The 25,139-nt window shown below is 37.2% G+C and overlaps 1 protein-coding gene across 9 annotated transcripts in view; it reads left to right on the top strand.

Annotated features, from left to right (window-relative positions):
* The window catches only part of COP1 (COP1 E3 ubiquitin ligase), a 231,608-nt gene that overhangs the window by 104,987 nt on the left and 101,482 nt on the right, over positions 1–25,139 (top strand). For all 9 annotated transcript variants that reach the window (XM_027975896.2, XM_027975897.2, XM_015099327.3 and 6 more), the window contains one exon: positions 2,547–2,682. In XM_027975896.2, the coding sequence (XP_027831697.1) occupies positions 2,547–2,682 (136 nt within the window). The remainder of the gene's footprint in view (positions 1–2,546; positions 2,683–25,139) is intronic.

Genomic DNA, 25,139 nt, shown 5'->3' with positions numbered 1-25,139 from the left:
TTGAGAACCGACTCCCTATCCCCGCTTCTATTTTCATCTATGAAAATGAGAGATAACTAAGAGATTAATATCTTGAATTCTTAATTGTAATTGAAAAGGAAGCTAAATTATAAAGCATTAGAAGATGGAAAAGAGATACCGAATACACTTTTACAGAATAATCTGTAATTAGAATAGGAGAGGTGATTTGCCAGAAGATATGTATGGATGTTGATCAAAAACCAACCAAGCAAACAGAATCCTACCTTTTCACAACCAGATAAGTGAAATCTAATCCCTATGCTTTCAGATACTGAAATAATTGTTTTTAATATTTTTTTTTAATAGTTTCTGTTGAAAGTTGGTGTTAAACTGTTGGGTATGATGACCAGAAGTTTAGCTACCTTAGAAAAAGATTATAATCTTCTACAGAATATACATTTTTGAATGCTGGTGAATTTTATGTACTTAGAAATTGATGTCAAAATGTTGAAAGAATAGATTAACATTAAACCGAATTTTAAATAGATATCTAAAGTAACTGTCTTTTCAGTATTTGTTATATTAAGTAGCTCACAGTAATAGGGTTGTCTTAATTTATAAAAAGAACCAGTTAGCTATTGTATCCAAACTACTTTGTAGTACAATTGATATCTTCCCCCCTCTGCCTTTTTTTTCCCTGTAATAACCTATGTTTTATTTATAATTTGTTGAACTTCTGAGAATAATTTTTGTCAGCTAAGAGCTTTAGCCCAATAACATTTTGATATTGCATGCTAAGTAGGTTTGTTCCTTTTGCTTTTCCAGAATGGAAACACTACAAAATTGAACTCTTTTAATGTAGGTCATTAGATGACTGTGTTAAGTTAGCTTTTCAGTTCAGTTCAGTCGCTCAGTCGTGTCCGACTCTTTGTGACCCCATGAATCGCAGCACACCAGTTAGCTTTTAAATCTTTATAATTTAAAATATTGCAGACAGAAGCTGACTTAGTTTCCTCAATTGTTTTCCTTTATAATAATTGTTAGATAAATTTCTTCATGTCAACAATTTAAGATAACTGGAAATCTGCAGATAAATAAATTTTTAGTTATATATCACATAGTATAGTAAAAGTAAAGTAATTCTTTTGATGTAATGATTCCTATAGTGTAATTTCTTTTAGCCTACTGTTATTTTCAGAGAACATTTGAGAAGGAAAATCATGAAACTTTAAAAAGTTGTATGTGTGTTTCGGTATGTATATGAGCTAAGAATAAGAAGGAGGTTATGAAGAAAAACGTTGTAACAGGCTCAAGTTTCAATATAGGAGGCTAACTAACGTAATTGTGCGCTTTACTTTTCTTTCTTTGGGAAGGAAAATGCAAATCCAAACTTTAAGCAATTTTAGAAAACAATGTTTTTTATTTATGCTTTTTTGTTGTAGCCTGTTTCTACATTGGAGAGTAGATTAGCTCTCTTCATTAGATAAGTAGATTAGATCTTTCATAACCTGACTTTGATTTAAGTTCTACCTCATTTAATTATGAATAGTTTACTGAACTGGATTTTACTCAAAGTATTTGTAAAGAATTCTGTTGGATGGAATTAACTGTTTTCCATGTTCCACCAAGATATTTGCATGAACCTATTTTAAATTTGACTTTGAAAATTAATGATTAATACATTGCAGATTTTTTCTCCCATCCTATAATTGGTTTGGAAACACTTCAAAGTATTATGTGAACAAATATTTCATTTGCTTTTTATTTAAAAATTCATTTTAAAATCTAAATTGTGTTTTGACAAGTAAATAGGAACATGATAATGTATCCCTGTAAATATGTTCCTTCAAACTAACAAAACTCTCACTTTCTTCATTGATAAGGGATTTTATTTTAATAAATGATTTAACCTTTCTTGATCATAGGTACTTTTTTCCCTTTGTTTTGCAAAAAATTAATGCTTAAAAAAGAAAGAGAATTCATAGTATGGTCTTATTGGTGTTCAAAGAGACAGTATCTTTCAAGAACGACTGAGAAATTTTTATGAAAGTTGAAAGATCAGCTAATTAATTTGTGTACATTCAGTTCAGTTCAGTCGCTCAGTTGTGTCCGACTCTTTGCGACCCCATGAATCGCAGCACGCCAGGTCTCCCTGTCCATCACCAACTCCCGGAGTTCACCCAAACTCATGTGCATCGAGTCGGTGATGCCATCCAGCCATCTCATCCTCTGTTGTCCCCTTCTCCTCCTGCCCCCAATCCCTCCCAGCATCAAAGTCTTTTCCAATGAGTCAACTCTTCGCATGAGGTGGCCAAAGTACTGGAGTTTCAGCTTTAGCATCATTCCTTCCAAAGAAATCCCAGGGCTGATCTCCTTCAGAATGGACTGGTTGGATCTCCTTGCAGTCCAAGGGACTCTCAAGAGTCTTCTCCAACACCACAGTTCAAAAGCATCTATTCTTCGGTATTAGTCCTCTCTAAATATGAGTTGTTTATATTTAGAATATAATTGTTAATCTGTGGTTATTGCTCTTTGACTTACGTTGCAGTTCGATTTGTTTACTTTATTTTGTTTTCTTCGTATAGATGACAGTCGAACTGCAAGCCAGTTGGATGAATTTCAGGAATGCTTGTCCAAGTTTACTCGCTATAATTCAGTGCGACCTTTGGCTACATTGTCATATGCAAGTGATCTCTATAATGGTTCCAGCATAGTTTCTAGGTAAGTATTGGGCAGCACTCTTTACTATTTTCTTTTGCAGAAGCATCTAGAATTTAATTAAATTTGAGAAACAGTAGTGATACGGTTAAGAGCCTTTGTTCTGAAATCTAGATTGCCTGCCAGTTTTTATCTCTGTGGTCTTTGGCAAGTTTCTGAATCTCTTTAGTCCTGATTTATCTGTAAAATGGAATGTTGGTTAGTATCCACCTCATAGGGCTGCAGTTTGTTTTCTTATAATTCTTTTGTCTGGTTTTGATAACAAGGTATATTCTTATATATTATAAGCTTATAATTATTATATAAGAATTCTTATATTCTTAAGATATAAGAATTAAGATAAATATAAGAGTATAAGAACTCTTAAATTCTTACAAGAATATAGTTCTTATAGTCTTGTAATATTATAATTTATAACTCTTATATAAGCTTATATCCTTCTAAGAATATATAAGAATATACTTATATATATATATATTTCTCCCTTTCAGTTTTTTAGAAAAATTTGTAAAGAATTAGTATTATTTCTTTACGTATTTGGTGCAGTTCTCCATTGAAGCTGTCTTGGTCTTGAGATTTCTATGAGGGAAGATTTTTAAATACAAATCTAATTTTTAAAAGAGATTTAAGGCTAATGGAGTTATCCATTTCTTTTTGATTAAACATTAGTCTGTGCCTTTAAATAAATTTGTCCATTTCATCTAGGTTGTTTAATTTATTGGCATACTAGTATTCACAGTATTCTTTTATTATCCTTTTAATATCTTTATATTCTATAGTGATTTTCCCTTTTTCATCCTTGGTTTTAGAAATTTGTTTCTTTTTTTTTTTTTTCCAACCTAATAGTCTGGCTTAGCAGTTTTTATCTTCTCAAAGAGCCAGCTTCTGGTTTATTGATACTCTCTATTTTTCTGTTCTCTGTTTCATTGATTTTCTACTCTTAACTTTATTATTTCCCATTTTCTTCTTTCTTTATGTGTACTTTGCTCTTATCTTTCTAGTCTCTTAAGGTAGAAACTAAAGTGAGTGAGTTGAAACATTTCTTCTTTTCTAATATAATTTGTGTTGGAATTGCTGGATCACATGGTAATTTTATTTTTAATTTTTCGAAGAACTGCCGTACTATTTTCTACTGGGGCTATACCACTTAGAATTCTCACCAGTGGTGCATAAGGGTTCCAATTTCTCCACATCCTTGCTAGGACTTGTTTTCTGTTCTTTTGATCATAGCTATTTATTGTGTGTGAAGTTAGATTTGATTTGAATTCCCTAATGATTAGTGATGGTCTTTTCATATGCCTGCTAGTCATTCTTGCCTGGAAAATCCTGCAGACAGAGGAGCCTGGTCGGCTATACAGTCCATGGGACCGCAAAGAGTCGAACATGACTGAATGACTTCACTTTCACTTTTCACCTTCACTAGTCATTTGTATATCTTCTTCGAGGAAATGTCTGTTCAAGTGCTTCTTCCATTTTTGAATTGAATTTTTTGTTGTTGAGTGTTAGGAATTTCCAATACATTCTGAATTTTTTCTTAATTAGAGGATAATTGCTTTCCAGTGTTGTATTCGTTTGTGCTGTACAGCAGCACAAATCAGTCTAATCTGAATATTAACCCTTTATCAGATTTGTAAATTTTTCTCTCATTTTGTGAGTTGCCTTTTTACTCTGTTGATATTGTCTGTTGATACACATAATTTTAAAAATTTTACAGTCTTATTTGTCATGTATTTTTTTTCTTTTGTGTTGCTTGTGCCTGTGGTGGCATACAAGAAATCATTGCCAATCTAAAGTTGTAAAAAGAGTTTTATGGTTCTAGATTTCAGTTTTTGATCCATTTTGAGTTAAATTTATATATAGTTTTAAGGAAGGATCTAAATTCATTCTTTTGCATGTGGATATCTAGTTTTCTCAGGATCATATATTGAAAAAATTGTCCTTTCTCCATTGAATGGGCTTGGTACTCTTGTCAAAAATTCTTTGATCATATATGCAAAGGTTTATTTCTATATTCTCTCTTCTGTTCCACTAGTGTATATGTTTGTTTTTATTTATATTTTTTGACTCCCATAGACCTGCAGTAAGTTTTGAAATCAGGAAGTGTGAGTTCTCTAGCTACTTCAGGTCCTTTGGAAATCCATGTGAATTTTAGGATGGGTTTTTATATATCTGTAAAAAAAATTATTGGGATTTTGATAGGAATTGCATTAAATCTGTACATCACTTTGGGTAGTACTGACATCATAACGATATTCGACCTTTCTATCCATGAACCTGGGATGTGTTTTCATTTATGTCTTTTTTCGTTTCTTTCAGCAGTGTTTAGTAGTTCTATTGTACAAGTCATCGCCTTTGTTAATTGCTAAATATTTTTTTGATGCTGGTATTTTTCTTATTAGATTGTTCATTGTAATTGTATCAAAGATGATATTTTTTATTTTTACTCAGTTCAAAAGACATTTTAATTTCAAACTTGATTTTATTTTGACTCATGGATTATTGAGACTTACTAGTTTTCAAATATTGGGTTTTTCTAGTTATCTTTTTGTTATTATTTTATATTATTTTTGTCTTCATCATCTTGGTGACCATTCTTTAAATTTTTTTTTAGCAAAAGTTTCTAATATACTTAAGATGGGAGAGAATGGAATCCTTTATAACAGTCATCTCCCAGACTCATCAGTGATCCAAATTTTGTTATACTTGCTCTATTTATACTCTTTATTCTTACTCTCTTGGGTTAAGTATTTTGAAGCAAATGCCAGGTATCTTGTCATTTCAACCATATAGTCCTAAGAATCTCTATGTCTTAAAATGTGGACATTATATAACTACAGGGCTGTATCTCGTCTAATGCAATTAGCAGTAGCCCCTAGGAAGCATCAAATCGCTAGTATATGTTCAAATTTTCTTGATAGAATAGAAAAGCCTTAAAAAAGATATTTTTGATTCAGTTCAGGAATTTGACATTTTAACTTTTTAGGAATTAGTGAAACTACATGTGCTTTTTCATTTACCTGACTAAGATTTTTATTTATGTAATGAATATTCATCTTGAAATTCAGGGCATTAGCTAAAAAGACGATTACATTAAATCTTACTGTATTCAAGCTTAACTTGGTAACAAATAAGACAAAAATAATAGATTTATTTATTTTTCTATAGGTTGAATATAGAAGCATTCCTAATCATGCCCTGGAATGATTAAAGTTTAAAAACGCAGAAGTTTGTGGGTTTTGCTTAACTAATTAATTAAAGTAGTAATTAACCTATTTAACAAAAATTTATTGCCCACCTAGTGTAGGCGAGGCTAGGCATATAGCCATGAACAGGTCAGCTTTGATGCTTAAATTCAGGAGAACTCTCAGTTTTATTTCAGTGCTTTTATACAATAAATCATTTTGACCTGCTATGTATACATTTACCTATAATTATATGGCTCTACCCAACTGAAATGTAATGCAGGTTAGAAATCTGTTGTAATATTGACTAGTGTCCCAGACCATTGTGAATTCATCCTGAATTATACTCTCTTCTCCACTTAAAAATGAACAAAAAACCAAAAACAAAATAAAAATTTCCTTCTTAATTTCATATTACAGAAGCAGCATTTCTAGTTAGAAAATGTAGGCTTGATTTTACACACTTCAGCGTGCATGCATGCTAAATCGCTTTGGTTGTGTCCAACTCTTTGCGACCTTATGGATTATATAGCCCACCAGGCTTCTCTGTCCACGGGATTCTCCAGGCAAGAATGCTGGAGTGGGTTGCCATGCCTTCCTCCAGGGCATCTTGGGCATCTTCCCAACCCAGGGATCGAACCTGCGTAGGTATTCAAAAAAGAATAAGAGCTATTCTTTTTTCATCATTCCTGAAAGCCATTTTAGCTTGATTTAATGTAATTCTGTTTTTTTAAAAATAAGTAAACCTTGATCATAGAAAGACACTTACATCAGAACGCTGTGTTTTCTGAGGCAGACATTTACTGTCATAGGAAAATTTAAGATTTCAGTTTGGAAATATCTCACTTACTAAAAGTGAGATTAGTTGTATCAGAATATTTCAATCAAAAAGCTTAAAGCTGCCTTTAATTGTTTCATCTTGCATGTAAACGTCCATTTTTTTCTCTTATTTACATTGAATTAATGTTTCTGAAGGAAAATTTCCAATTTTAAAAGTGCATAAGGCAGAACTGATGAAGACTATACATACCGTCCATACAAGAAACATACAATCCCTACAAAGAAACATACAATCCATAGTATTCAAGGGATTTTGAAACTTTCACAACACTGGTGGTTTTTGGGTTTTTTTAGTTTCTCACATTCAAACACATCATTGATAACAGATTCATTTTGATAACAGATTCATTTTAAAAGCTTTCAGTTCCTTGCTAATTAGGACATTTAATGAATTTCTTTGGGAAAGAGAGGTGAGACATGTTAGAGATGACGAATAATGTTAATTTGGTACATTAATTCATTGCATTATAGAAGAAATTATTCTTTCTGTAAAATTACATGAAATGCGTCCAGTGTTTGGTCATTTATTGCAGTGAACAGAAGCTTTTGCTTTTAAAATTTGTCATCCTTTGCTTATGGATCACATTGGGTTATTTAAAGTAACATCATGTTCATAAGTCCACAAGGTGGCAGCATTTGTTTACTTTGACAATATCTCAACTGTTAGACAATAGAGAAGGTCTGGAAATTAGTGACTTATAAGTGAAGTTCAGTCTCATGAATACTAGATAGCCCTCGGTTAACATCAACAGTTAATAGAAAGGATAGAGAACTTTTCTGACACTTAGCAATAATGGTTCATTTTGCATTTTCTCTTAAATTAGGTATTCAGTGGCCACGAGAGACAAATGCTTTGATGCTGCATTGTTTAAACTTACCGAATACTTAGTGGCAGTGGCTGTTGAATTCTTGGTTTGAATTATGCATACCTAGGTTGTTTTGGTTAAAATTGTTATACTGTCCATCTGTAGTTTGGAGATTATTTTAATATTTTTGTTTATATTTTCTCAAATTCTTGAAATAGAATTACATTAGGCATTAGTAAATTCATAAGAAAATGGTTATATATTGTGGCATGTTTTCGCTGCTGGCAATGTAGTGTTTGATTACTTTTCTTCAGACACCATTGTAAGTATTTTACATGCCATTGTGTTTCACTAATTCTTTTAATCTTTATATCAGCCCTCTGGAGTAAGACATTGTCATTAATCTCATTCTACACTGGAGGAACTGAGATAGAAATTTTCTAACTTGTCCAAGGTCAACACAGTGCTACAAAATGACAGAACTAAGATTTGAACCTAAGATCTTCTGGGCCCTGGGCTCTGCTATTCTAGTGTTCCTTTAAGATCTGTTGAAACCTTGGGAAGGTTTCTGAAAGCCCTTTACTTTTGAGACAGCCAGAAGAAGTAGTTCTTGTGAGCTTCTGATACTTTGTATCCCAATTACGTCTAACTTGGCTTTAATAATGGAAACTTATTTTTAATTTAATGTAGATATGACATCAATGTCACTTTTGCCATAGTTTGAAAATATTCAAATTAAATACTTATTTTTTTTATTTTTTTTGTAGTAGCCAGTTATAAGGATTGCTTTAATTGCCATTTTTAATGACAGTCAGTGCAGATCCAGATTTAGGATACCTTTTAATATATTCTTTATCGCAGAATACTGTGAATTTTAAATTTGTGCTTAAAAATAGGTTGTCTCCAGGTAATTAGTGACTTGTTTTCTGGGGAAGAAGGATGATTTTTAGGGCTGCTTATGCATTCCTCTGTTTTTCAGACCATATTTCTGTTACTGTCTTAAGAGTTAGTGGGCCATCTGGGGTTGGTGAGAAATGAGAGGAGTGGAAATGCAGAGCAAAGAATTTTTTTTTTCCTTCAGAATTTGGCCCAGGGCCAGTTTTTTGAAGCAGTAATTTAAAACATTGTGTTCTAGGCTAGAAGCTTCATCAGGGAGGGAATCTTATCTGCCTTATTCCCTGCTGCATCTCCATGTCTGGCACATGGTAGGTACTCGTTAGTAAATAGTTGTTGAATGAAGGCATGCATGAATGGAAAACTGTCTACAGGCCCTGGAAGGGCCCAGAGCAGGCAAGGATCTAGCAGTTGTCAACAACCTTCACCTGCTTTTACATATTTGCTTGCTGATAAGTATTCCTTTGAATACAGTATCCCTAGGCTAAAAAAGAAGGCTTTAAATCACCAATGACATATGACAGAAAAATAAGTTAATGTTAACAACTTAAAATAGAGACATCCAAGCTTGTCAGCAAGTGTTAATGAGTTTCCTACTTCTGTGACAATTCAAGACACAGTCTAAAGATGAAATAAGGAACAGTCTACATTTAAGCTTTAGAAATTGCTACATACCCTCCCTACCCCATAAGCCTCTGTCCTAACTTTTTCCTCTTCATCTCAGTTCCTCTTGGTTTTCCTGTTTATTTTCTCTTGCCCTTGCTTAGGCTGAGGCTTGTCAGTAGTACAGTGAAACAATAAACCCAAATCATTTTATGCTTACAAAGTATTGATTAGGCTAGCATTTGAGATTTTAATAGGCTAGTGAAACTTTGTCAGTAATCAGAACAAAAAGCCAACAACAAAGACTAATGCTACCTGCTATTCATGATAAAATTACTTACCTGGAAAAGACTAGAGTTTGTTAAACTAATGACTCTTTTCAAATAATCAAAGTAGATAAGGAATTAGAATGATTCTGTTTGGTACCAAGAGACAAAAGTAGGACTAATGGCTGGAAAGTAAAAGTGAAAGTGTTAGTCATTCGGTCCTGTTTGACTCTTTGCGACCCACTGCACTGTAACCCACTGGAAGCCACATTTTAATATTAATACAAGGAAGATTTGCTCTTCTGAATTTTTTTAAAACTAAGCTCTAGGTTTTTTTTTTTTTATGAATCTAGAAAAATTTTCCACAATCCTTAGATCAGTCATACATATTTATCTGTATTTTTTACGGTATTGTTTTTGTTTTAATTTTAATTGTACATATTTATAACAAATACTGTAATGTTGAGAGTACAGATAAGAGTGATATACAACATAGTGGCAAACTTACAAGCAAATACATAGAATACAGTGTAGTAAATGCTAAGAAAGCTTTACTGGGTACAGTATGGAGAATAGAAAGAAGCAAGAGTAGGAAGTAGGGATATCTAATATGTAGATAGTTGTTGAAATTGGCCAGGCATAGTACATGATGCTTGCTTTTGTGGGTGAGGTCAGTGAGGCTTGGGTGAAAAAGTGTTTTAAAAATATGTGGGCACTAGGGTAGACAGAACTTGATGACTGATGGACGATGTTGTCTTTGAAGCAGATGATAACTTCCAGGTTTTAGGCTTCAGTAATGGGGCAGAAAAATCTGGGTGACATTTACAGAGACAGGGATCCTGGAAGAAGGATAGGTTTAAAGGTAATGAAGCACATGGGATCTTATGCTTAGGCTCTACGGTTATACAGAGACGAGATCTGTGAATATGGGGATTTATACAGTTGGTAATTGACTTTGTGGTTGTAAACTCGTAGAGCTCCAACATTTAAAGCTCAGGTAGACAAAGAGGAACCAGTAAAGCAGATCAAAACAAGGTGAAAACAAAAACTAGGAGAGTTTATTGCCATGCAAACCAATGAATGAAGAAAGGTGAGATAATTTATAGGATTAGATCATGTGCTGGAGAAGGCAGTGGCAGCCCACTCCAGTACTCTTGCCTGGAAAATTCCATGGACAGAGGAGCCTGGTAGGCTGCAGTCCATGGGGTCGCTAAGAGTCAGGCATGACTGAGCAACTTCACTTTCAGTTTTCACTTTCATGCATTGGAGAAGGAAATGGCAACCCACTCCAGTGTTCTTGCCTGGAGAGTCCCAGGGACGGCGGAGCCTGGTGGGCTGCCGTCTGTGGGGTCACACAGAGTCGGACACGACTGAAGAGACTTAGCAGCAGCAGATCATGTGCAGGATTGCATCCAAAGCAACGTGAGACTTTGCTTTCATTAGAAGGGAGGACACTTCCTCCATAATAGTAGGGAGAAAGAAGAGAATGGGTTCAAAGACAGGTGTGCTTGTATATTTAGTGACAAGGAGAGAAAAAGAGTTCTTCTCTTAAGAGTTTATGTTTTTTCCATATGTCATCTCAGAGTGACACATAGAAAGGGTGGTTAGCGTATATGTTTCGCTGTGAAAGAAAAAGATATTAGATGACTAAAATGATTAAATTTACGGGCCATGGAACTTAAAAGGCATACTGAGGGAAATAAAGATAGGCAAGGTGTTGAGAAAGAGGCAAAAGTGGTGGAATCAGCCATATGGAGGCTGCAAATAAAGGATTGTGAGAATAGACAGCAAGTAAGGGAGTGTTGGTATGGAAATTGTGGTGAGAATTATTTGCATTTTTGGCAAGAAATTCTTTTTCATCTCTGTGCTCGTAACACTGGGTAATTTGCCTGATATCTAATGGGCTGTCCTGATTGTTGACCCAGTCATAGAATAAACTAAAATGCAAGGTAAAAAGTAAATAATAAATGCTTGTAGGAATCTGATAAAATGCTAAAGACGAAGTTCACTTTAGGCTGTGACTTTCAAGTTCCTGAAGGTATTGGAGGTGGTTCTTTTAATTTTTTTCTTCTGAATTTCTATAGATTATTCTGTCTCTACTTGGTCTTTAAGATAGGAAGTAACATTAATATACTTCTATTTTCTTCACTGTGTTCAAAATCCTCTCTTTGTAAATGTGTTGCTGCGGATTGCGGTGGAAGTGGTAATTGTTGTTGAAGTCTGTCTGTCATTGTACTTGCTTAAGATTAGGGGGAAAATAAAGCTTGGTTTGCAGCTTCTCCAGATAGGTTCAGTGATAGCAGCAAGAAGTGATAGCTACCCAGCTTGACAAGGGGAAGAAACAATGAAACTGCAAATAGGAGCTAAAAAGTAAAGCAGGTTGTTTTCTGTTTAATATGAGGGTAAGTGGTTTGCCATATTTTAATAGATTCATTGAGATCATGAGAGATCGTTGAGGTGTAATAGAATGTGGTAGCTAATGTCATCAGGGCTGTTCGCCTTACTATGCTCAGTGTGTTTGTATAAAGATAGTAAGGGATATATTATATTTGATAGATTGTATTCATAAAGGATCAAAAGTTGGTTCTAAAATTTATTTAACTAATGTTTATTGGACACATACTCTGACTTAGAGCAATAGACTGATATGTTCAGATAATACTATTCTGTTATCCTTTAAAAATAATTTTAAATATACATACTGCCATTGGCATAAGTGTAATACAAAATTTCATATTTCTTTGTAATTGCTTTAAAAATTTTAGTTTCAAGCTTTGCATTGATTTTATTTATATAAAAGAAGATGTTATGAATAGGAAAAATACTGATTTTTATGCTTAGTACAGGAATCAGCAAACTGTGACCCATGGGAGTCAAATTTGGTCCATCACCTATTTTCTTTTCTAACTTTTTATTTTGTGTTGGGGAATAGCCGATTAACAATACTGTGATAGTTTTAGGTGAACATCCAAGGGACTCAGCCATATATACATGTATCCATTCCCCCGCAAACTCCCCCTTCCATCCATTCTGCCTCATAACGTTGGGCAGAGTTTCCTTTCAGAATTTCTGTAGAAACTTCCAATGGGAAGTTTCCTTCCCATGGCAAGGCAAAGGTCCTTGTAGGTAGGTCCTTGTTGGTTATCCATTTTAGATATAGCAGTGGCCATAATCTATTTTTGAATGACGCAGGAACTAAGCATGGTGTTTATATTTTTAATTGGTTGGAAAAAGCAAGGAAAATAATAACATAGTGATGTACAGTAACATGACGTAGCATAATGACATGAAAATTATATGGCATTTAAATTTCAGTGTCCATAAGTAGGTTTTATAGGAACACAGTTTTGCTCATTCCTTTCCATATTGTCTCTGGCTGATTTTACTGCAGCAGCAGAGTGGAGTAGTTTGAAGGGAGACCCACACAGCTTCTCTGACTCTTTTACAGAAGAGTTTTGCTGACTTTTGAACTCGTGGGTTTGCGTAGGCTCTAAAGATGTACTACTCCACTTGATTAAAGCTCTGTCATACTTTGGGGGCCTTAGTGTCTATGAAAGAAAAGGGGTTTGTGTCAGATTTTCTGATCTCCTAGTGGTGACTGGCTGACTATTTTATATGCTTCATCGTTACTTAACCTAAATGACAACCTAAATGACCTATCGCTCAGCCTGTAAGCACTCCATCATGGGTTGAGTGATAACTATAGTTTTTCAGTTCAGTTGCTCAGTCGTGTCCGACTCTTTGCGGCCCCATGAACCACAACACACCAGGCCTCCATGTCCATCACCAACTCCTGGAGTCCACCCAAACCCACGTCCCCTGAGTCAGTGATGCCATCCAACCATCTCATCCTCTGTCGTCCCTTTCTCCTCCTGCCCTCAATCTTTCCCAACATTAGGATCTTTTCAAAGAGTCAGCTCTTCACATCAGGTGGCCAAAATATTGGAGCTTCAGCTTCAACATCAGTCCTTCCAGTGAACACCCAGGAGTGATCTCCTTTAGAATGGACTGGTTGGATCTCCCTGCAGTCCAAGGGACTCTCAAGAGTCTTCTCCAACACCACAGTTCAAAAACATCAGTTCTTCGGTGCTCAGCTTTGTTTATAGTCCAACTCTCATATCCATACATGACCACTGGAAAGACCATAGCCTTGACTAGACGGACCTTTGTTGGCAAGGTGATGTCTCTGCTTTTTAATATGCTATCTAGGTTGGTCATAACTTTACTTCCAAGGGGTAAGGGTCTTATAATTTCATTGCTGCAGTCGCCATGTGCAGTGATTTTTGAGCCCAGAAAAATAAGTCTGACACTGTTTCCCCATCTATTTCCCATGAAGTGATGGGACCAGATGCCATGATCTTAGTTTTCTGAATGTTGAGCTTTAAGCCAATTTTTTCACTCTCCTCGTTCACTTTCAAGAGACTCTTTAGTTCTTCTTCACTCTCTGCCATAAGGGTGGTGTCATCTGCATATCTGAGGTTACTGATACTTCTCCTGGCAATCTTGATTCCAACCTGTGCTTCCTCCAGCCCAGCGTTTCTCATGATGTACTCCACATATAAGTTAAATAAGCAGGGTGACAATATACAGCCTTGACATACTCCTTTTCCTATTTGGAACCAGTCTGTTGTTCCATATCCAGTTCTAGCTGTTGCTTCCTCACTGGTTTTTATTACTCTTGTATAGATGGCGAAACAGTGGAAACAGTGTCAGACTTTATTTTGGGGGGGGCTCCAAAATCACTGCAGATGGTGACTGCAGCCATGAAATTAAAAGACCCTTACTCCTTGGAAGAAAAGTTATGACCAACCTAGATAGCATATTGAAAAGCAGGGACATTACTTTGCCAACAAAGGTCTGTCTAGTCAAGGCTATGATTTTTCCAGTGGTCATGTATGGATGTGAGAGTTGGACTGCGAAGAAAGCTGAGTGCTGAAGAATTGATGCGTTTGAACTGTGGTGTTGGAGAAGACTCTTGAGAGTCCCTTGGACTGCAAGGAGATCCAACCCGTCCATTCTGAAGGAGATCAGCCCTGAGATTTCTTTGGAGGGAATGATGCTAAAGGTGAAACTCCAGTACTTTAGCCACCTATGCGAAGAGTTGACTCATTGCAAAAGACTCTGATGCTGTGTGGGATTGGGGGCAGGAGGAGAAGGGGACGACAGAGGATGAGATGGCTGGATGGCATCACTGACTCGATGGACGTGAGTCTGAGTGAACTCCGGGAATTGGTGATGGACAGGGAGGCCTGGTGTGCTCCGATTCATGGGGTTGCAAAGAGTCGGACATGACTGAGAGACTGAACTGAACTGAACTGAATAACCAGTTCTGATTTGTTCAGCAGAAAGTTTCCTATTTGTGTCTTTTAAAAATTATTTGTTGAGTGGAGCTGGAAAATGTCCTGAAATAAGACAAAAGCTTGCACTCTTACTAGCTATATCATACTCATCTTTACACATGGCTGCTTTCCTACTGCTAGTCGTCGTTGTCTTTCTCGTCCCCTTTCCTCTCCCACATTCTTAGGTAATCTTTGTTGATAGCACTTAAAGTTATAAAACATTGTTCTTTGATCCATCCTTGAGAGGACTAAATTTGTTGTTCTATTATTTACATAATTTAAGTTTAATATATGTAGGATCACAAACTGAGTAGTTTTAAAAATCACCTTTGTTGAAGTCCGATTTACAATAAAGTGTTTAATTTTGGCAATTGTATAAACCACAATCTAAATAGAGAACATTTCCAAAAATTTTATTTCCTGCACTTTGCTTTTAATTCTCCAGACTCCTGTCCCAGGCCACTGGCTATCTGCTTTCTGTCATCATACAGTAGTTTAGTCATTCTGGAGTTTATTATAAATAGAACCATACCGAATGTACTCCTTTGTGTCTAGCTTGTTTAGCTCAGCATGTTTTGAGATTTATCCGTGTTTTCTGCATCAGTTGTTAGTTAATTATTTAGCAGTATTCCATTTAATGAATATTCCACAGTTGGTTTATCCTTCATATGTTGATGGACATCTGAGTTCTTTCTAATTTTTGACTATTATGAATAAAGTTCCTATGAATATTCACATACTAGTTATTTGGATATCATTTTCATATTTATTTCTCTTGGGTAAATACCTGGGATTGAAATCGCTGGGCTGTATGATTCAGTTCAGTTCAGTCGCTCAGTTGTGTCCGACTCTTTGCAACCCCATGAATCACAGCACGCCCGGCCTCCCTGTACATCACCAACTCCCGGAGTTCACTCAGACTCATGTCCATCGAGTCAGTGATGCCATCCAGCCATCTCATCCTCTGTCGTCCCCTTCTGCTCCTGCCCCGATCCCTCCCAGCATCAGAATCTTTTCCAATGAGTCAACTCTTTGCATGAGGTGGCCAAAGTACTGGAGTTTCAGCTTTAGCATCATTCCTTCCAAAGAACACCCAGGACAGATATCCTTCAGAATGGACTGGTTGGATCTCCTTGCAGTCCAAGGGACTCTCAAGAGTCTTCAACACCACAGTTCAAAACCATTAATTCTTCAGCACTCAGCTTTCTTCACAGTCCAACTCTCACATCCATACATGACCACAGGAAAAACCATAGCCTTGACTAGACGGACCTATGTATGATTAGTGCTTAACATTTTAAATAACTGCCAAACTGTTTTCCAAAGTGATTGAGTTATTTTAACATTCCAGTCAGCAGTGTAAGAGAGTTCCATTTGCCTCAAACCCTGAATAACTCTTGGCATTGTCAGTCTCTTTATTTGTGGACATATAAATTTGCTTGCTTTATTATGTGTTTCCCTTGTGACTAGTGCTTTTTAATGTGCATATTGGCCATTTTGTGTGCTTCCCTGGTGGCTCAGATGGTAAAGCGTCTGCCTGCAATGTGAGAGACCCAGGTTCGATTCCTGGGTTGGGAAGATCCCCTGGAGAAGGAAATGGCAATCCACTCCAGCACTCTTGCCTATAAAATCCCATGGACGGAGGAGCCTGATAGGCTACAGTCTATGGGGTTGCAGAGAGTCGGACATGACTGAGCGACTTCACTTCACTTCACTTCTTTTATGAAGCACCTATTCAAATTTTTTGCCCATTTTTTTTAAAAATCAGCCTTTACTGTCATTGAGTAGTGAGAATTTTTTATATACTAGAAATATGTATTGATAGTATTTTCTCCCAGTCTGTGACTTGCCTTTTAATTAATGGTGTCTTTCAAATAACATAAGTATTTAATTTTTATGAATTCCAGTTAGTTTTTTTTAATGATTTAGGCTCTTTCCTTTAGAAATGTTTGCCTGTCCCAAAGTATAAAGATTTTTATCCCCTGTTTTCTTCTATAATTTTAATAGTTTTAGCTTTTATGTATAAATCTATAATCCATTTCAAGTTAATTTTTGTTTAGATTTTGAAGTAAAAGTTGAAAATCAGTTTTTCCCCCAGTATGGATATCCACTTATTCCAAACATTGTTTGTTTAAAAGGTGAACCTTTCCCATTGGCTTCTCTCTGTCTTTAGAACCAGTTGAGCAAGTATATATAAATGTGCCTCCTGACACTCTGTTCTGCTGCATTTATCTGTATATCTGCTCTTTGACTGGTACTCTCTTGGTGATTTTTTGTAGTTTCATAATAAGCCTTCAAATCAGGTAATGTAAATCCTACAAATTTGATACGCTTTTTCATAGTTGTTTGTTATTCTAAATTCTTTGCATTTCTCTAAAAATTTTAGAACAAGAGCTCTGTTTTTCTTCCCTTCCCCCCGACCCCACAACATTCCATGGCTCCTCTGTCTGTGGAATTTTCTAGGCAGGAATACTGGAGTGGGTAGCCATTCCTTTCTCCAGGGGATCTTCCTAACCCATGGATTGAACCCAGGTCTCCCACATTGCAGGCAGATTCTTTACCATCTGAGCCACCAGGGAAGCATCCCATTTCCCAAACAGTTCTCCACATCAGACACACATCAGAACCAACTGGCAAAAATACCCAAATAGCAGGAGCACTCACAAACAATCCTCAGCGGCAGTCAGAACCCATTGGCAAAATGCCCAAATAGCACTAGCCACTCACAAATGGGAAAGTTGCCTGTATGCACACCCGGGGACTTACCCAGTCTTGGAGCTCATCGGTTCGTCCCAAATGCAAGTTTCCATCCCGCCAAGGAAAAGCGTGAGTTGGCAGCCAGTGCTGAGCAGGGGAGAAGCAGGAAGGATCCTCAAATAGTTTTGGCAGCTGCTAGGAATGTCCCCAAATCCCCTGCCTGCGGCTAGCTAGCCATAAGCAGCAGGCTAATACTCTATCATAGCCACAGCTCTCCCCTGGAAGACCTGGAAAATCCCATGGATGGAGGAGCCTGGTAGGCTGCAGTCCATGAGGTCGCTAAGAGTTGGACACGACTGAGCGACTTCACTTTCACTTTTCACTTTCATGCATTGGAGAAGGAAATGGCAACCCACTCCAGTGTTCTTTGCCTGGAGAATCCCAGAGACAGAGGAGCCTGGTAGGTGGCCGTCTGTGGGGTCGCACAGAGTCGGACACGACTGAAGTGACTTAGCAGCAGCAGCAGCAGCAGGAATGTCCCCAAATCCCCTGCCTGTGGCTAGCTAGCCATAAGCAGCAGGCTAATACACTATCATAGTCACAGCTCTCCCCTGGAAGACCCAGGAGAGCCAGCAGTAGCCAGCCCCATGTTGGGTGCCAAAGCTGTTACCAAAAGGTGTGCACCGGAGGTCTAGCTGCTCGCCGCTCAGAAGCTACTAAGCAGGCCAGGTTGGGGGAAAGGAAAGTTTGCTTTATTTCAGATGCTGGCAACTGAGGGGGAGGGTGGTGGACATCAGTCCAAAGGCAGGCTGACTCCCCTCCCCTCTTTAATTGAAAGGATTAATCTAATAAAAGTCACATTTTCTCTTTTAGGTTTTTCTCAGTAGTTTTGTCCACTTGTTTCTGTAAGAAATATGAGGTGGGTTTCTGATTTATTAAAGTCTATCTGGCTAACTTATTTTGGGAACATACTTTCATATATTTTATATATGAAAAATTTCCTAGATTATACATTTTCACTTTAGATTACCTCTCTGTAGTGTTGAATAGTTTCTTTGTATCATACCTTTGTTGTTTTCTGATGAAGCATCACAGCATTAATAACATGAATGATTTAATATTGTATTCTTATTGGTTGCTTGTAAATGCTACCTGAGGATACTAAACAATTAGATAGATGTATCTTCTACTTTTATTTCAAAAGTAAAGAATTGAAACTTTTTCTTTGCCTATAGTTCCCTCCACTTTCCTAAATACAGACACGTTCCAAAGAAGACACAGTGTCATAGTAACTTTTGGAACAAAAGATATTTCGCTTTTTATCTCGTTTTTTTTCTCTAGTAGATGTTTTTATACTATCTTTCTGTTAATCTTTGCTTCAGAAGTTATTCTTAGTTTTCCAAAGTTCTCTAATAAACACCATCTATTATAAGATATTGTTATATTATACATAAAAGCTCTTTTAAGATAGATGAAGAGTCTACAACTAAGTTAATTTAAGTGAGTATAAATTATAACTTGCTATAGACGTAAATGAGAAAAATTTGATAATCAGTACATTGATCTTAAAGGGCCTCCAGTTGTATCTTTAATTTTAAATCCTTTGAATAGAAAGGTATTTTTCTGTTTATTCATGTCAGACTCTTTGCAGCCCCATGGACTGTAACCTGCCAGGCTCCTCTGTCCATGGAATTTTCTAGTTAGGAATACTGGAGTGAGTTGCCATTTCCTACTCTAGGGAATCTTCCTGACCCAGGAATCGAACTTGCATGTCCTGCATTAGCAGGCAGATTCTCTACAACCGTGCCACCTGGGAAGTCCAGAAAAAAATGTTATCACAGTGTGAAACACTTGGCATTCACACAAGTGTTACATTGTCCTAGCTATTCCTTGATAGCCAGAGGGAACAGAGAAATAAAATTTTCTAAAGTAGTTGTTTTAAAGCAACATCTTATATCTTTGTGGAATTAAAACCAAAAAAGCCAGTGAATATAAATAATCATACAAATATATACACAGAATTTAAATGTGGCTTCACTTTAGTGCCTGTGGAATAAAATCAGATTTATCCATTCATTCAAGACAAGGGTCAGTAAATTAAGACCTGCAAGCCAGTTCTGACTCATCGTCTAATTTTGTACAGCAAAAAGCTAAGAATAGTCTTTATATTTTTAAAGTGAAAATGTAAAAAATATAAATAATATGTAAAAAATATAAAGAATAACATTTTGTGACATGAAAATTATGTGAAATTCAAAGTTCAACCCACAAATAAACTTCAACTGAACATTGATGCTATTCTGAAGTAAAAGTAATAGATATTACAACCTATATACACATAAAAAATTATAGTGCCCTAGCTGTAATATGGAGAAGGCAGTGGCAACCGACTCCAGTACTATTGCCTGGAAAATACCATGGACGGAGGAGCCTGGGAGGCTGAAGTCCATGAGGTCGCTAAGAGTCGGACACGACTGAGCGACTTCACTTTCACTTTTCACTTTCATGCATTGGAGAAGAAAATGGCAACCCACTCCAGTGTTCTTGCCTGGAGAATCCCAGGGATGGGAGAGCCTGGTGGGCTGCCGTCTGTGGGGTCACACAGAGTCCGACACGACTGAAGCAGCTTAGCAACAGCTGTAGTGTGAGAGAAATAAAAGGAAAATAATTTAAAATGTAATGTATATTTTAGTATGTAAATTATTTGATATGGCTGCATTAGACGATACAATGAAGTAGTCAGATACCTGAACCTATTTATAATGAATAAGTAGAGCCCTCAGAAATGCCATGGCTAGTTTGTCTTTATATGTATAATGAGATTCATTTCTATGCTCAGATAATTATTTGTAGGTTTTTCACTTGCACAGAAATGAGTGGTAAAAATATCTTTGAATGTATAAAGTAAATTTTAAGATAATCAATGTAATCAATAGACTAGGAAGAAAGGCAAAAATAATTTTGTTCTTTGCTCAGATTAGAGACTTAACCAGTTCAGTTCAGTTCAGTCGCTCAGTCGTGTCCGACTCTCACTGGATGTTGGCATTTTGATCTGTGGTTCCTCTGCCTTTTCTAAAACCAGCTTGAACATCTGAAAGTTCACAGTTCACGTATTGCTGAAGCCTGGCTTGGAGAATTGTGAGCATTACTTTAGTAGCGTGTGAGATAAGTGCAATTGTGTGGTAGTTTGAGCATTCTTTGGCATAATCTTTCTTTGGGGTTGGAATGAAAACTGACCTTTTCCAGTCCTGTGGCCACTGTTGAGTTTTCCAAATTTGCTGGCATATTGAGTGCAGCACTTTCTCAGCATCATCTTTCAGGATTTGAAATAGCTCCACTGAGATTCCATCACCTCCACTAGCTTTGTTCATAGTGATGCTTTCTAAGGCCCACTTGACTTCACATTCTAAGATGATCACACCATCGTGATTATCTTGGTCGTGAAGCTCTTTTTGTATAGTTCTTCTGTGTATTCTTGCCACCTCTTCTTAATATCTTCTGCTTCTTTTATATCTGTACAACAAAGGAAACTATAAGCAAGATGAAAAGACAGCCTTCGGAATGAGAGAAAATAATAGCAAATGAAGCAACTGACAAACAACTAATCTCAAAAAATATACAAGCGACTCCTGCAGCTCAATTCTGGAAAAATAAACGACCCAATCAAAAAATGGGCCAAAGAACAAAATAGAGATTTCTCCAAAGAAGATATACAGATGGCTAACAAACACATGAAAAAATGCTCAACATCGCTATTATCAGAGAAATGCAAATAAAAACCACAGTGAGATACCATTTCATGCCAGTCAGAGTGGCTGCAATCCAAAAGTCTACAAGTAATAAATGCTAGAGAGGGTGTGGAGAAAAGGGAACTCTCTTACACTGTTGATGGGAATGCAAACTAGTACAGCCACTATGGAGAACAGTGTGGGGATTCCTTACAAAACTGGAAATAGAACTGTCTTATGACCCAGCAATCCCACTGCTGGGCATACATACCAAGGAAACAAGAATTGAAAGAGACACGTGTACCCCAGTGTTCATTGCAGCAGGATACAGGATGCTTGGGGCTGGTGCACTGGGTTGACCCAGAGGGATGGTACGGGGAGGGAGGTGGGAGGGGGGTTCAGAATTGGGAACATGTGTACACCTGTGTCAGATTCATGTTGATGTATGGCAAAACCAATACAATATTGTAAAGTAATTAGTCTCCAATTAAAATAAATAAATTTAAATTTTAAAAACATCTATCTTCTGCTTCTGTTAGGTCCATACCATTTCTGTCCTTTATTGAGCCCATCTTTGCATGAAATGTTCCCTTGTTATCTCTAATTTTCTTGAAGAGATCTCCAGTCTTTCCCATTCTGTTGTTTTCCTCAAGAGACTTAATAGATGCATTTAATCCTTTCTTTCTTTCTATGGTAACTCTTAAAGTCATAAAAATAGTCATTAGACAGAAATACTACAGTTGCCATTTATAAAACTAGCACATAGAAAGCAGAAAGAAATCAAATGGTGAAAATATTTTTAATTAAAAATGCAGTTAAAAATGCATACCACAACATAAAAGAGAATTGAAAGCAAATGTGTCCTTGATAAATAACTGTAAATAGGCTAAACTTCCCATCAAAAGGGAGATATTTTCGCATTAGATCACAGTATGAAGCATAGATTTGTTCTGTATATAAGAGTTCTTAAAATTTGGAGCTGTAAATGTTGAAAGTAAGGTTTAATTTCGGCTAGAAGCGTTAAATTTCATTTTCTCTTCATATTTCCTCCTGCCCTGGCACTTCACAATGATTAGGGTTGAGTGCATGATGAAGTTAAAGTAGTTATAAATACCATTATATTTGGAAAATTCCTTTGTTAGCTGTAAGACAAAATAAAAACACAAGTTGTATGAGACTTTAAATCAGCTCAGATCTCAGTTCATGACAGACTTCATCAAGAGGCTCTTTAGTTCCTCTTCATTTTCTTCACTTCTAATAAATGTGGGGAAGAGATTATTAAATAAATGGGTTTCCTTAGTAATAATGTAGAAAAGTACAAATTTACATTTCTTCTGATAGTTTTAAATAAATTCCAAGTGGGATGAATATTTAAAGAAAAAAAGAAAAGAAACTGATAACATATGAGAAGAAAGTATAGGATATAAGTTCTTTAAATCCTATGAAAGAAAAATAGAGCAGAGGGAGATAGTTCAGGGAAGTAGGAGACAGAGAGTAGAAAGCTTCCTTTTGAAAAAGATTAGACCACTTCAGGATCAGAGACTTGTCAGGTGCACTGCCTCTGAAGTGGGATTAGGTGTGGAATTTCCTAGTTTTACCGTGAGGCCAGTGTAACCAAAACAAGGGAGAGGGAGAGGAAATCACTTACACTGTTTTATAATCACTTTGCCTTTTTCATGAGACCAAGTCAGAAGCCATTAAAGAATTTTGAACCAAAGGAATGGTGATCTGACCTGTTTGCAAACAGACTGTAAGGGTCCAATATGGAAGCAGGGAGCCAGTAAGGAGCCTATTTGATAATATAGACATGGAATAATGGTAGCTTGGATGAGAGTGGTGGCAGTGAGTTAGTGAAAAGTGGTTACAGTCTATACGTATTTTAAAGGTTGAGCTGAAAGAGTTGATGTTAAAGTTAATTAAAAGAGAAATGAGGTTAGTAAATAAGATGAGGAAAGTGTTTGATAGGCGATTCAGAAACTCAGTGTAGTATGAATTAAGATGCCTGTTAGATTAAAATTGAGCTGTCAAATAGGTGTGAGCCAGTAGTACAGAGACAGGGCTGATAGGTGAGATAGCATTTGGTGGTCATTCAGTTCAGTTCCATCGCTCAGTTGTGTCCGACTCTGCGACCCCATGAATCGCAGCACGCCAGGCCTCCCTGTCCATCACCAACTCCTGGAGTTCACTTGAACTCATGTCCATCAAGTTGGTGATGCCATCCAGCCATCTCGTCCTCAGTCGTCCCCTTCTCCTCCTGCCCCCAATCCCTCCCAGCATCAGAGTCTTTTCCAGTGAGTCAACTCTTTGCATGAGGTGGCCAAAGTACTGGAGCTTCAGCTTTAGCATCATTGCCTCCAAAGAACACCCAGGACTGATCTCCTTCCGAATGGACTGGTTGGATCTCCTTGCAGTCCAAGGGGCTCTCAAGAGTCTTCTCCAACACCACAGTTCAAACGCATCAATTCTTCGGCTCTCAGCCTTCTTCACAGTCCTACTCTCGCATCCATACGTGACCACTGGAAAAACCATAGCCTTGACTAGACGGACCTTTGTTGGAAAAGTAATGTCTCTGCTTTTGAATATGCTATCTAGGTTGGTCATAACTTTTCTTCCAAGGAGTAAGCGTCTTTTAATTTTAGTGTATAGATTAAAACCTAAAGATTAGATGAGATTCCCAAAGAAGTCCATGGAGATTCAAAGGAGATGAGGGGCCAGAACTGAATTAGGGGATACTTTAGTATGAAAGTGGACCCAGGAGGAGGGATGAACAATGTATGCTATGATGGAGCCACTAGTGAGGTAGGAGAAAAATAGTGTTGAGGAGGAAGGAGTGATCATTTTAGTCAGCTCTTGTTGTTGTTTTTTTATTTATTTTTAATCAGAAGATAATTACTTTACAGTGCTGTGTTGGTTTCTGCTGTACAGCAGCATGGATCAGCTCTAAGGATACATATGTCTGCTTCCTTGCGAGCCTCCCTCATGAGCCTTCCTCCCACCCCGCCATCCCACATCTGTAGGTCATCACAGAGCACTGAGCTGTGTTCCTTGTGCTATACAGCTGCTTCCTGCTAGCTGTCTATTTACACATAGTGGTTTATACATACGGAGAAGGCAATGGCACACACTCCAGCACTCTTGCCTGGAAAATCCCATGGACGGAGGAGCCTGGTAGGCTGCAGTCCATGCGGTCACGAAGAGTCAGACACAACTGTGCGACTTCACACTCACTTTTCACTTTCATGCATTGGAGAAGGAAATGGCAACCTGGTGGGCTGCCATCTATGGGGTTGTACGAAGTCAGACACGACTGAAGCAACTTAGCAGAAGCAGCAGCGGTGTATACGTATGTCAATGCTGTTCTCCCAGTTTGTACCCTCCCCCCCTGCCTCACTGTGTCCATAAGTCCATTCTCTGTGTCTGCATCTCTATTCCTGCCCTGGAAATAGGTTCATTAGTACCATTTTCTAGATTCTGTGTGTGTGTGTACACGCACATGCACGTAAGTACTCAGTTGTGTCTGATTCTTTGCAGCCCCCATGGGCTGTGGCCCACCATGCTCCTCTGTCCATGGGATTTTCCAGGCCAGAATACTGGATTAGGTTGCAAGTCTCTTCTCCAGGGGATCTTGCCAACCCAGGGATCAAACCCAAGTCTCTGGGGTGTGCTGCATAGGTCACCTGGGAACCCAGATTCCATATGTACATGTGAATATATGATATTTGTTCTTCTGTTTCTGACTTAGTTCACTGTGTATATCAGGCTCTAGGTTTATCTATCTCAGTTAACTAACTCAAATTTGTTCCTTTTAATGGCTGAGTAATATTCCATGGTATATATGTACCACAACTTCTTTATCTGTTCATCTCTTAATAGACATCCAGGTTACTTCCATGTCCTGACTGTTGTAAATGGTGCTGCAGTGAACATTGGGGTACATGTGTCCTTTTGCATTATGGTTCTCTTAGGGTATATGCCCAGTAGTGGGATTGCTGCATGATATGGTAGTTTTATTCCTAGTTTTTTAAGGAATCTCCAGACTGTTCTCCAGAGGCTGGATCAGTTTACAGTCCCACCAACTGTGCAAGAGAGTTCCCTTTTCTCCACG

The sequence above is a fragment of the Ovis aries genome, chromosome 12 (genome assembly GCF_016772045.2).
Source record: "Ovis aries strain OAR_USU_Benz2616 breed Rambouillet chromosome 12, ARS-UI_Ramb_v3.0, whole genome shotgun sequence".
NCBI classification, from domain to species: Eukaryota; Metazoa; Chordata; class Mammalia; order Artiodactyla; family Bovidae; genus Ovis; species Ovis aries.
The sequence above is the reverse complement of the archived record's forward strand: the minus strand, read 5'-3'. Positions and strand labels throughout refer to the sequence as shown.